The 12,797-nt window shown below is 46.0% G+C and overlaps 1 protein-coding gene across 12 annotated transcripts in view; it reads right to left on the bottom strand.

Annotated features, from left to right (window-relative positions):
• The window catches only part of LOC116949353 (voltage-dependent L-type calcium channel subunit alpha-1D), a 226,318-nt gene that overhangs the window by 58,830 nt on the left and 154,691 nt on the right, over positions 1 to 12,797 (bottom strand). For all 12 annotated transcript variants that reach the window (XM_032966575.2, XM_032966566.2, XM_032966573.2 and 9 more), the window contains 8 exons: positions 12,181 to 12,240; positions 9,262 to 9,368; positions 6,699 to 6,786; positions 5,501 to 5,608; positions 3,758 to 3,810; positions 2,702 to 2,848; positions 1,969 to 2,170; positions 886 to 1,044 (listed from right to left, as the gene is read on the bottom strand). In XM_032966575.2, coding sequence (XP_032822466.1) covers positions 886 to 1,044; positions 1,969 to 2,170; positions 2,702 to 2,848; positions 3,758 to 3,810; positions 5,501 to 5,608; positions 6,699 to 6,786; positions 9,262 to 9,368; positions 12,181 to 12,240 — 924 coding nt within the window. The remainder of the gene's footprint in view (positions 1 to 885; positions 1,045 to 1,968; positions 2,171 to 2,701; positions 2,849 to 3,757; positions 3,811 to 5,500; positions 5,609 to 6,698; positions 6,787 to 9,261; positions 9,369 to 12,180; positions 12,241 to 12,797) is intronic.

The following is a 12,797-nucleotide window of genomic DNA, read 5'->3' as shown; positions in this document are numbered from 1 at the left end:
ACATTAAAGTGTATCATTATCGTACTCCCGTGACATTGGCATGTGACATCGCTGCTATATGTTTAAATACAGTGATGTCATTTTGGTCTTTATGCCAGAGCAACTGACCTTGACATGAGTCTATTTTCTCATTAGCGAAGCTTCAAACTGGAGTCAGAGAGTCTAGAACATGCACGGCTTAGGTCATAACTAAACAATAGGACCTTTATGATTCCGTAGGTTTTAAGCAGTGCGCTGTGTAACTCTCCGGTTTGTGTTTGGTTTGTACCACGTGTCGTTTGGCATGATGTCCGACGTTCCGCTCCACGTGAAAAAGCTCGCAAATACGTGGAGCGAAGCGTCGTACGTCACGTTACAACCCAAAAACACAAGGGAGAGCTGAGACACATTTTCACGTGGATTAAAATCTTTCTTTGAGAGCTCACGTGGTCACACCAGTCAGGGGGGAGCTATTCATGGGAGTTAAGTGTGAACGTGTGCTTTGTGTGTGTGTGTTTGTGTGTCTTTGTTTTGTGTCGAGCGGTGGTGCAGCGTTTAGCACGCTCCGCTTCAAATCCGGCGACCCGAGTTTTATTCCTGCTCGTGACCATCACAAGTGAAGATCATCTGAATTGGTTCTGGGCTTCCCCTAGGTCGACTCAACCTCAAATGAGTACATGGCGTGATGTTCAAACATTTTCACTCTGGAGACAAAGATGGCCGGACGTGATGCTGGCCACCCACCCCTCTGCGTACCGTGCCGGCCTTCATAGGTGCTCGCTAACAGCACTCGTCCCAAAAGTCTGTTAAGACTAAGTGGGGAGGGGGGGGGGGCGGGGGGCGGGGGGGTGTGGATCTTTGTCTTTGCGTTTGCATAGCGCTCCTTTTGTACAGACAGGTACTGACCTGCATGCCAAGGCAGAGGGTGTTGAGCATGATCAGCACGAACATGACGTACTCGAAGGCGGTTGAGTTGACGACGTACCAGAACTTGTACTGGTATGGGTTCTTGGGGATGTATCGGCGGAAGGGCTTGGCTTTGAGGGCATACTCCACACACTGACGCTGTGTGCACACAACGCCCCGATTGGTCAATCGCACCGCTGCTGGTTCGCGGAGAGGTCCCTTGCTCGCCGTTCCGATTATAATGCAAGAACCAACAGCAGTGCCAGGAGGAGAAATATGTCTCAAATGACGGTGGAGTATAAATATGTTTTTCAACCAGGTAAGGCCCACTGAGCTTCTATAGCCCTTTTTCAGAAGCGACCTGGCTGTCGCAAATGATAGCTCAATGAAGTAGCTTTTCATCATGTGGAATTACATAGCAGCCAAATACTCTAAACGCATGCAGACTCCAAATATACAGGCGTCAGGATCGGGATCGCACCCACGACCTCCTGTATAACCGGCTAGGTAGTTAAAACATCTCGCCACCGTGGCACCCAAACTAGCAAACAAATCCCCGCATGTCACGGGTTGGTGAAAATAAAATAGAAGAAAAGCCAATAAGTGAACAATGAAGCATGTGGTAGATCAAGGGAAACATGCTTGGAATTACATTGATTGACAGGAAGAGGAACGTACGGATTAGAGAACATACGCAAGTCAAAGACATTGTATATTGAGAGTTAAGAAAGTGATGCGGGCTTGGGTAGGATATGTCACTGGAAGAAATGATTCTCAGTCGTCAAGGTTAACGACAAGAGTAGCAGCCAAAGAGAGATAACATGCCCTTGCAGGTCGTCCAGCCTGGAGATGAAGCGATGATATTAGCTCCGAATTTTTATTTCTATTGATTACATTTTGATCCATGAGCTCGATGGATTTTTTTTTTATCGCAAGACGTGGAACAATTTGGGGAGGCCATCATCATACAAGCAAGAGATAGATCATGGCTGGTGCTGATAATGTTGAATAAAAATGAAGCAGCAATCGGCGCTCCCTTCACACGTCGCCTGCCGTGTCTCCACCCAGTGCCCGGATACTAACCTGGTTCTTGTCAAGCTCACAGTTTTCGTACTCCTTCTCTCCCTGTTCCTGGAAGGTGATGATGACGAAACCCACGAAGATATTCATCATGAAGAAGGCGATGATAATAATGTAGATTATGAAGAAGATGGAGATTTCTACGCGGTAGTTGTAGATGGGCCCAGAGTTCTCTGCGTTGGAGTCAATCGCCTTGTACAGCAACCTGCCCAATGCAAATGCAAAAAAACATTGCATTCTCCTCATCATCATCATCACTTAATATTTATACCTCACTGCCACCTCAAGTAGAGGACCCTCAGTGGCAGCTGTTATTGCGTAGCACCAGGTGAACATATTACTGGCCCCCACATAGACATGAGCCTGCCGGTAGGGGGCCAACGTTGCTATGTGGCTGCCCAATGAAGCAAGTTGCGAGTAAACTTTGGTAAATTTGGTACCATGTTGCCGGCACGGAATATTAACATCCACAGTCAACCAGACGACACGCGTTAATCGTTGATACATCCGTAATATTAACCAGGGTGGCCACTAACCTCTAACCATGGCCGTGAACCTCTCGGCCATGTAACTGTCCTGAATTTCCAGTGAAACACGTTTTTAGTTTTTATTGGCACTTTAAAATGCGTAAGCGCAACGACATTAGCAGTGCGGTTTTGTTTGACAAAAGCGTTCTTTTTTTGGCCCGGCACCAGAACACCCTCGCCACCGCGGCCCTGCTGCGTCCGTCCCTTACGCGGGCCATCCCTCAAAGGTGGAGACGGTGAAGAGGGCCATCATGCCCGTGAGGACGTTGTCGAAGTTGAAGTCGTTGTTGTGCCAGTTGCGCTCGCGGATCATCGGCTGGTTCACGTCGCCGTCCTTGAACACGATGTACGTTCCCCTGGAAAACGAGGGCGCCTCCGGTTTAACACGTCGTCATCGGCGGGGCGGTGGGGGGGGCGGGGAGGCAGCAATGCGAGTATCGCACTCGGTTGCATTTGGGGGCCTGCGGCTCATAGGAGACGCTTCAGGCGACGCATAGGAATTTCGTTGAATTAGGGACTTATTCATACTTTACTCGTGGGAATGTCATGAGCGCCGTAAGCAGTTGATCTATCTCATTGTTGTACTGTACAATATTCCAATATCTATGCTCCCCTGACCAAGCGTGGTGAGGTATGGTCAAGAAGCCCTCGCCATCCGCATGGCATGGGAAAGCCCTCATCCAGCCAGCCATGGATTGACACAAGGGCTGCGCATGTGAATGTTCGTATAAAATCGTGGGGACTGAGATAATTAATAAATGGCCACATGTTCATAACATTCCCATGAACGAGTGTCTACAATTCTAAATCTGTTGAACACGAAGTGTAGACCTTATTTATTTGGGTATCGCTCGTATTATTATTATCGTAATACCATTTAGTTATTAACCCTGGAATTCCACAGAGTCTACAGACCATTTTTTCAAGAGGTTCCTGCTACATTGGGATATTTGGCTAACGCCAATGACATTTTATGTTTTTTTTTTTTACTTTTACTCTGGGAGGAATCCGGAGAACCCAAAAGAAACCCACGCAGACCAGAGTGGGAGAACATCCACACTCCACAAGGGAAGGCACCCGTATCAGGCATTGAACCCAGGCGCTTCCTGCTTGCGAGGCGCACGTGTTCACAACTTCGTCCCACCCTGCAGTCCCCCAACAATGCCGAGGACTAATATGCGGCGTGAACACGCACAGACACACGGGATGCACAAAGCGACGCATTGCAAAAGGCGCGGTGTGGCGCGCGCAGGAACAGCGCGTACTTGCACTCCTCGGGGTTGTGCTTGGCCTCGTCCGTGCAGCTGTAGAACTTCCCCTGCGGGAGAGGAATTGAATTATCGCAGCTCGGAAAACTCTCGGCGGTGTTGTCGGCAACCCTTCACACCCAAACGGCAACCCGGTTTGACGCGAACAGCGGTGCGTGCGGTGTGCTTCAAACTTTCGCTTCGTTTCGGTGAGCGCGTGATTATTTATTTAGTGATTCGTTTGTTTCTCGAGGTAAAAGGTGCAGGCCCTGCAATTGCTTGCTGAGGCCCACTGTTGGCAGGAAGGGCCGCTACTGGAGGGAGTTCTAGAGGACTCCCCCAGAGTGTTTGGCCTACTGTTTGCACGCTGGCCAGAAATCTTGGAAGAGGTGGCAATGCCCACGCTTTATACCACCACACACGACCTGCCGATCGACTCACCGGTGTAGATTCATTGACACCACAGGGTGGACAGTGGTGTTTAAGAAACTTGCACCGTTATTTCAACTGTTCCGGAAGATCGAATGGAACCGGCAATCTGTAGATTGCACATTCGGTGTGCTAACCTTGGCCACCATGGCAGCAGCCATGCAACAATTTATTTGTTAAACTCTGTATATATTTGATGGTGGCTTTCCTAAGGGCCCGAGCGTGTGAACATACTGAGCGCTCATGAATTTTGACAACGCACAAATCATCCCCACCATCACACCACCACCACCACCACCCCCCCCCCAACCCCCCCGGACATTTCACACGCGACGTGCGATCGTGAATGTGTGGCTGCCGCTCTCGTCGGAAGAGAGATCCGCTTCGCAGCGAACACGCCACTGCGCTCGATTTGCTCAACGCGTTGCTCCATTTCGTTCACCCGGGGCGTGGACTCCCATGGGCCTGCAAGGCGTATTCGAGTTAACAATCGCCAATGATGCTCAGCCTTTCGTCGATCCACTGCTGGAATGTGGAAAGCCTCCCCGCGGCTCCATCAGCCACGCTTTGGAGAAAATGAGGGTCGCTTGGCTTGAATGTGCATAGCGCACTGCACTATAAACACAGCCACTCGAGTTCAACTCCCGGCCGTTATTTACTGCTGTCAGTGGAGAGTGATGTCTGAACAGGTCCTGGGCCCTCATCCCCAGATGGGAGACCACGACAAGCAGGTGTCATCGATTGCTGCCGGAAGGGCTACATTGTGGGCAGCAGAGGGCTATAAAAATAAATATTGTACCATGAACTCACGTCATTGCTCCCCCATCTTCACCAACCTGCACAGACCAGCGTGGCAATGTATAATCAAACGGCCCATTTGACTGGGACAGCTTGGGTGAGAAGAGACCTCTGTCCCACGGTAGATTGATGAAAGCCTGTAAACTACTCTTAATTATTATCAATACCCATTACGAGAATGGGGCATTTCCTCAATACAGTAGAACTCATCTCAACGACCACCCCTGTTAACGACTAATTGCTTAACGATGGGCCTCCATAGAGCCCAATGTGTTCGCTTACCGACCATTCGCCTGTTAACGACGGGCTTACAACGAGCATGCGACGGACCATTTCGGCCAATCGGTGAGCTCCAAAGTGGTCTGACTAGGCCTTGGGCAATCAGCGACATTCATTCTTGAGCGTTGGAGCATTGTTGCGCTTTGACGTGGAAACATGTCGTTAAGCGAGTGGAACCAATTACCGTCGTTAAGGGGGGTTATACTGTATTTCCGAGATCCCTTAGCAAACAGCCCCGTGGCGGCTTCAGCGTACCTTGAAGAGCTGCACTCCAATGCAGGCAAACATGAACTGCAGCAGTGTGGTGACGATCATGATGTTGCCGATGGTCCGAATAGCCACGAACACGCACTGGACCACGTGCTGCCCGACAAATCAGCACACACCACCAGGTGCATGATGTAACGCACAGGGTTTCGCAGCCAATATTGTAATTCATGGATAATTATTTGGGTCAGGCCATTTTTTAAGTGATCTGGTCAAATGTGTTCCAAGACCCTTCACCACCCAACATAGGCAAACAAATGTAGATGTGACACGTACCAGTGTTTCACGTGGCAATAGTTATTGGTTTAGCTCACCGGTAAGTTGAAGAACGACCCTCACAACCAAATTCAGCGATCAGATATGCCACGTTTGGCTTCAAAACTACGTTAAGCATCTTCAGGACAAAATACAAGAAAGTCATACTAAAATCTAGGAAGATGCTCGGCTTCCTGGATTTGTCCTGAAGGTTTTTTTGTTTTTTAAGTGTTGTATCTAAGTGGTAGGTAGCTTTGGTTGTGAGAACTATTGTTCAATGTAGCGCTGAGCGGAAATAACAATAAAGCGTTAAACGCTTGTACACGTGAACATTTTATTTGTCCAACTATGTCCGCGTGTGAAGGGTCTTATGGCAAAATCTGGCCAGATCAGCTTCAGACAAAAAACATTGAGCATCATTACATCTATTCATCAAAATCATCATCATCATATTTCAATCATCATGATAAATACATCATCGTGACCAGCAGAAATACATCTGAATCATCATTAGACTCACCATAAATCGTGATAATAATTATTATAAATGTTATCATCATCAATCAACCACCATCATCATCATTAATGCATCACTACCATAAATATAATAATCACAACATTCATCATTCTCAATAATAATCATTCAATCATCACAATCATTATAAACAAAACCATGATCAACATATAATCTTCACCACCATCATCGGCTCCATGCAAACTCCTATGAACTCTGAGCAGCCAATTGACCATTGCTCATCATTATTACATATTGTACGTGTAATTCAATGAGGGCAACTCATATGAATCACTCATTGGACTTATGAATGAGTGAGCGGGCCAAAGGGCTCAGACGTGACAACATCATACGCATTAATGAAAGGAGAGAGAGCGAGAGAGCCACGGCGTACGAGATAACGGGGCGACATTTTACCTTGAGGCCTTTTGCTCTGTTAATGGCCCTGAGAGGCCTTAGCACTCGAAGCACGCGGAGGATCTTTACCACGGAGATGGCGCTTGATCTACAAAGAGAAGTCGACAACAACCATCGGTCAGAGGTGGCCATTGTGCCACGCGGTGACCATGAGGGCGTGAGCAAACTGGCCGCGGGGCAGGTAAGTTTCAAGTTTCATTTATTAGGTATAGCCCTGTGAGCCATGCGGCTCTTGAGTCGGGTGCAACCGCAGCAAATAAAATATGAACAGAGAAACATCTTAAAGCGACAACGCGCAACAGAAACATCCTGGATAAACCAGCAAATCTTGCAGAAAAAAAACAAACACCGTATTACAACGCTGTGTGCAAAAATCCCAGTGTGATGCAAGACAAACAATAACAACCATGAGACAATTTAGATTAAAGTTATCAGGCCAACTCCGCACTTCCGCAGGAAACATAGCTTAACCATATGTTTTAGAAATCACCAAAATAAAGCTAGTAATCCCTAACCTCTGTCCTGGCTTCAAAAAGGCTCTAAACCTAAGGGTTGCCACCAACGGCACATTGGAATCTGCTGATGAAATGCTCCTTAGAAATGTGAATTTGTTATTATCTGTCCTGGTTTTCCCATACCGTCATCTATTTGTGGTAGCTGTTGTGAGAAAAATCTGGAAGTCTTCCTGGAAAAAGAAAAGTCCCTGGGTCTTTGTCAGTTGTATAATTATACACTCCTTAAGACGATGCATTCGCATGTAGTTCTTCCCTCTGACAGTGAAATATTCTTCTTCGCATTATATGTCCTGGTGTTTGATACCTCAGAGATGACAACTATATTCTGACTGTTGCGTTGTTCCAGTTCAGGGCTGGAAAAAATAGTCAGACTCCATTCAAAGCCACGGCCACTTTGCAACTGAATCATTACCCAAAAGATGAGCACAATCCATCTCTGCGAATGCAATTCAAGTGAGCTCAACTCTTAAGACAGAATGATCGTTTCAATATTATGTAATGATTTATTTCTCCAGAAAAAAAACCTCACCGTATCTCAAAACTTTTTTCCAGGAGAGTCCAAGATTGAAACTGATAGCCAATTCCATCGTCTGAGTGGTTTGCAAGCAGGTTTTCAAAAAGGTCTGCACAGATGGATTTAGGGACCCGCACTTAGCCAAGCCACCATCTCCTGGCCAACTCTCGCAGCCCAGCGGGTTTAGAAGTTGCACGAACATGTAAACTCCACCAACCCTCAAACTTGATTTGGCGCTTTCGCGACTGCAGGAATTACTCTTTGGTTTTTTCGGTAAAGTCATGTAGAAATAAGAAGTAATAATAAAATTACATGACAGCATACGACGTTTCGATTGCAACGCAAGCAATCGTCATCAGGCATAGAAGAGCTAAATTTAAGAGAGAGAGAGAGAGAGGAAACACAGAACCGCAGATATATACAGACACCTAAGCAGAGGGAGTTAACACAGAGACACAAAGAGACACAACGTACGGAGCACAGAGAGATAGGGTCTCCGTGCCGAGGCCTTAGCATGTACGGGGGACAAAGAGAGATGGAGAAGCACATCAAATCGAACAAGACTTAGTAAAATTTGGAAATAATATAATGCAGCACAGAGGGTCGGTCAAAACACAATTAACGCATGGGCTGGCTGATTACGCTATTTAAAAGATTGCTAAATTATAGGTTAAGAGTGATAGAGCACAGATCGCAGACACATATATAGACATCCAAGCAGAGAGAGAGTTAGCACAGGGACACACAGAGAGACACACACACATGGGACACAGTGAAACAATGCTTCTGTGTCGAAGCATTAAATAGAGGGAGAGTGGGGGGGCGGAGACAGAGATAAATGGATACAAATTAGCATGGACTGGACTGAGCAAGTAGAGGTACACAAGCACATGCATCGAACAAGATTTAGTATTCTTACAAATCAACAAATCAACAGCCACACTCAATTAACATCTCATGTACAAGTGAATGTGATAATGGGGGTGAACGAGCGTGGTTATATTATAAATAGTAGCCTGTATTCTTTTGCCCATTTTCTTTTGACATTATTGTCACACGCCACAGGTGATGAAATTACCCATTTCACTCATGATGGAAATTGAATATTTCTAAGTGCACCCATGCACTCAAATTACTTAAAGCAATGTAAAACTTTACGCTGACTCTGCCCAATGTGTGAAGCCAATCATACTTTGTGCCCATTCACGTTCAGCAGCCCAAATGTGGAAATTAACGTTTATTTATTTATTATTTTAGATATAGGCGTACACCAGACTATAGTTGTGATAAATGTCAGGTTCATATCCCTACAAGAACTTAATCTGAATTTGCATGAGTCTTTCATCATGATGTTTCGTACTTTTTCTAAAGTAATATTTAAAAATGAATACATACTGCGGAATAGACGAGGCTATTCCCTCATGCCATGTAATGGTATGCCTTATTATAGTACCTATATATATGTGTGTCTTTAAGGTGGTGCAGTGTTTGTGTGTTCAGCAGGTGTGGTGTGCAGCTAGGGGCTTTGGCTTACTGAATTCCAAAGGAGACCAGAGAAACGCCAACCACGAGGAGGTCAAGGAGGTTAAAGTAGTTCCTACAGAAGGAGCCTTTGTGGAGGAACGCACCGTAGGAGGTCATCTGTTAAATAGAAACAGTCACTTGCATTAACACGACCTTGAGACGGTTAAATTACCCCTTCCAATGTTATTAATGTTACGTTGTAATACCTCTCCCGCATTACAAGCAACATATCATGGCATGCAAGAGAGAGGAAAAATAAAATTCACAGCACTTGTTTAGCCTCTCTAGAAAAAAGACTTCACTTTCATGATAATAACTGGCACAGAGGTGCTACATTTACAAAAGAATCCCCCTCTATCCGCCACCACCAGAGTAAAAATAATAATCACATGCAGTCATCTGTTGGGGGCACACAGGAGGAGAAGACATAGGTCGTGCCTGCCACGACTCTCATTTCGTTATTTTTGGTGGCAGGTCTGCACAGTGAGGTGCACAGGAGGCAGCGCACGAGGGAGGACACTGGACGGAGAGCGCCAAAGTTCATGCCCAGGGCGCTCGTGTGGGTCACGTGCAAATCGGCGGCGCGCTTCAGCTATCGAGCGCTGGTTCACGCGCGACCCACCACAATGGTCATCTTGATAAAAACATTTTTTTATCAGGGGAGGTGGGAGGGGCTGTGCCCGAATTTGAGGACGCACCTCGGACACCGCCAGATTGTGCGATTGCAATTGCATTAAAATCACATATGTATCAAGCGCAGATGCCCCATGCAAGAAAGGCACTTTCGTCGTATTTTTATTTTGTCCACTGCAAAGCATTGTTTTCTCTCTCTGTACTATTGCGTTACGTATATAATTGTGCAGGTGCACTGTTACTATCCGCAGCATTTCGCAATGGGGATAAACGAAAGGTTACGCCGTGGCATTTTCTCTATTTCGAGCTGTCCTTGGCATTTGTGTGCGGATGAATAAATTGTTCATTAAAATTCCGATGCAAATCTACTCAAATTATGAGGCTTGCGCGTGGCGATACTCGGGAGGCTGTACCAGGCGCCTCTGAATGAATGAAGCCAAGCCGTCTCTACTAGGCCCTCCCAACAGATTTCACTATTGGGCACGGGGCACGTGTACATACGTACGTGCGTGCGCTTGCGTGCGTGCGTCTCCTCGTGGAATGCATGGACACCTCACTGTGCGTCGTGCGCACGGAATGTTATGCTGCAGATTGAAACGATTCATTGTGCGCTCAGAGAATTTGTATCAATGTTGTCTGTCTGCAGCTTTCATGTGCAACGTGTGGGCATGGCAATTGATAGTTCACCCATAATAGAGGGGGGGTTTTTTGGGTTAGATCACGTAAATATATAAATGTGTGATAGTTCACACCCGTTTATGAATACCCCGACTGGGGTATGCGTGCGAGTTCACATCCCGCTGCGGGGGTTAACTCAGCCAATCAGCTCTCTTGGATGAATAAAATGGGTACAACTATGTGAGACGTCAACGAATGTTTGTCTTTTAGATTGACTCACCCATGCCATAGAAAGGTGGCATTGCCACTTTTGGTTCAGGAATAATAACAAGATATACGCTCTTTTGAGCAGAACATATTTTTCTCAAATTTCACATTCCACCTGCTAACCTCACAGCCCTCCGATGTGTTTTTGGGTCCGGAGCTAGCGGGTAAGCAAGTGGAGTGCGTACTTTGGCATGACTCATAATATCCGACATTTCATTCCCTGTGGCCGGGAGATTCTTCGGAGAGCCGTACGGCAGAATCCCAATAACCTACGGAGATTATTTATCGTCTGTCACGCTTTTGTGTGTGTCTGTATTTTAGATTGATAAACGTGGTAGATATATTGCAGAAATTCCTACTTCTATACAAAATCAAATAATAAACATTTCCCTGAGCAACACAGCATGAATCATTAAATTATTTGCATAATTATATAACACTTGTCCTGACACAATGTATTATAAGCTGAAACTCATGCCCTGCAAACATTCAAAGGAACTCCAAACAAAAGCACTAAAAACCTTGTGTTCATAACAGAATACATTCAGTTTGAAACAAACGCCCTCATTATAATTAGCGGGCTCACTGTCATAAATGTAAAAGTGACAATTTGAAGCCTGCTGCAAACTTTGGTTTTTGCATTGGTTCAATGTGGTCAAGCTTTTTTGTTATATTTGGCTGTCAAAGGCATGCCAAAGTAAAAGTAACATTGAAGGGCAGTGCACTGGCAAAAATTTAAGAAACACAAAGATGAAAATGCTTTATCACAGTGGTAGCTATCAGAGACCACCTCAGAAGTGACATACGTGACAAGTCAATGATGTAAAAAAAAAGCCATCGCCTGCACCATTCGTATATAAAAAATGTTTCCAACATTGCAATGCAGTGTTTGTTAATGATGCAAGTGGCTTTGGTATTTGCGAATTTAAAGTAGTGCACGAGATGTATTTGGTACTACAATTTGCAACGTAAAAATATATATTAACTCCGTTGACCAATTTTTTGTGATCTTGTCGTCGGGTAGCCAAATAGGAAACGCTAGTAATTAATTTTTAACTGAATATTTTCAATGTTAATATTCAACACAAGCTTCACCGGAGGAGGGGGGGGGGGGGAAGGGCCACTAGTGCCACCCAACGTCGTGGGCATATTACACGAGGGAGAGAGAGAGAGTCTTCTGAAGAACGCGGGAGAGGGGGGGGGGGCACACGAATTGGCACGGCACACCCACAGCAGCGAGGATGCCTAAGTGGCCACCGCACTCTGCTTTACCTTCAGCACGATCTCAAACGTAAAAATACCAGTGAAGACATAATCTGCATAGCCTAGGATCTGCAAGGCAAGGACAGCACCATCACCGTTGTTACAGCAACTACTTTGGCCGGTCGCGACACGGAGGAAACATGTTTACCTTCAGGAGGATCTCAACAGTGAAGATGGCTGTAAAAGCATAGTCAAAGTAACCGAGAATCTGCAAGAGCGGAACATCGAGGGGATAAAAACAGGGTGAGCAGAACATTCCTGTGGCTTATCAAGAACCACCACACATATGCAGAGCAGCTTGCAAGCAAACAACCACAGAGAAGTTAAATATGGCAGTGTCCCTCTTACTGGCAACCGTATTATTTGTCACTATTGTTATCCGGGGACAGATTTCTCTGAACGTATCTGTGGATATTTCACGGATAAGTACGTGTGTAGTGTGTGGTTAAAGTGCTGAGCCAGCACTACTGAGAACCGGGGGTTCGACTCCAAACTGCCGCCAGTATTTGCACCGGGTTCTGTGTAGGGATTTGATGGGAAATAGTAGAAAATCACCACTGTCATTATGTAAATCCACTGTCTGCACGGATACGAGGAGGGTTGTAATGTGGACAAGAGGATCGGCAATGTGCCGCCTCCCATATCACCACGGCGAATGTGAGTCTCACTCCTGAACACATTGTAAATACACCAGGAGAGCTATCAATTGCCAGCGTTTCAGTGACCGCGATACCCTTTAAAACTGGTTTATTGGGTAGTCATAAG

The sequence above is a fragment of the Petromyzon marinus genome, chromosome 36, assembly GCF_048934315.1.
Source record: "Petromyzon marinus isolate PM22_M1 ecotype Great Lakes invasive population chromosome 36, UKy_Petmar_22M1.pri1.0, whole genome shotgun sequence".
NCBI classification, from domain to species: domain Eukaryota; kingdom Metazoa; phylum Chordata; class Hyperoartia; order Petromyzontiformes; family Petromyzontidae; genus Petromyzon; species Petromyzon marinus.
This window is presented reverse-complemented; position numbering and strand designations above follow the sequence as displayed.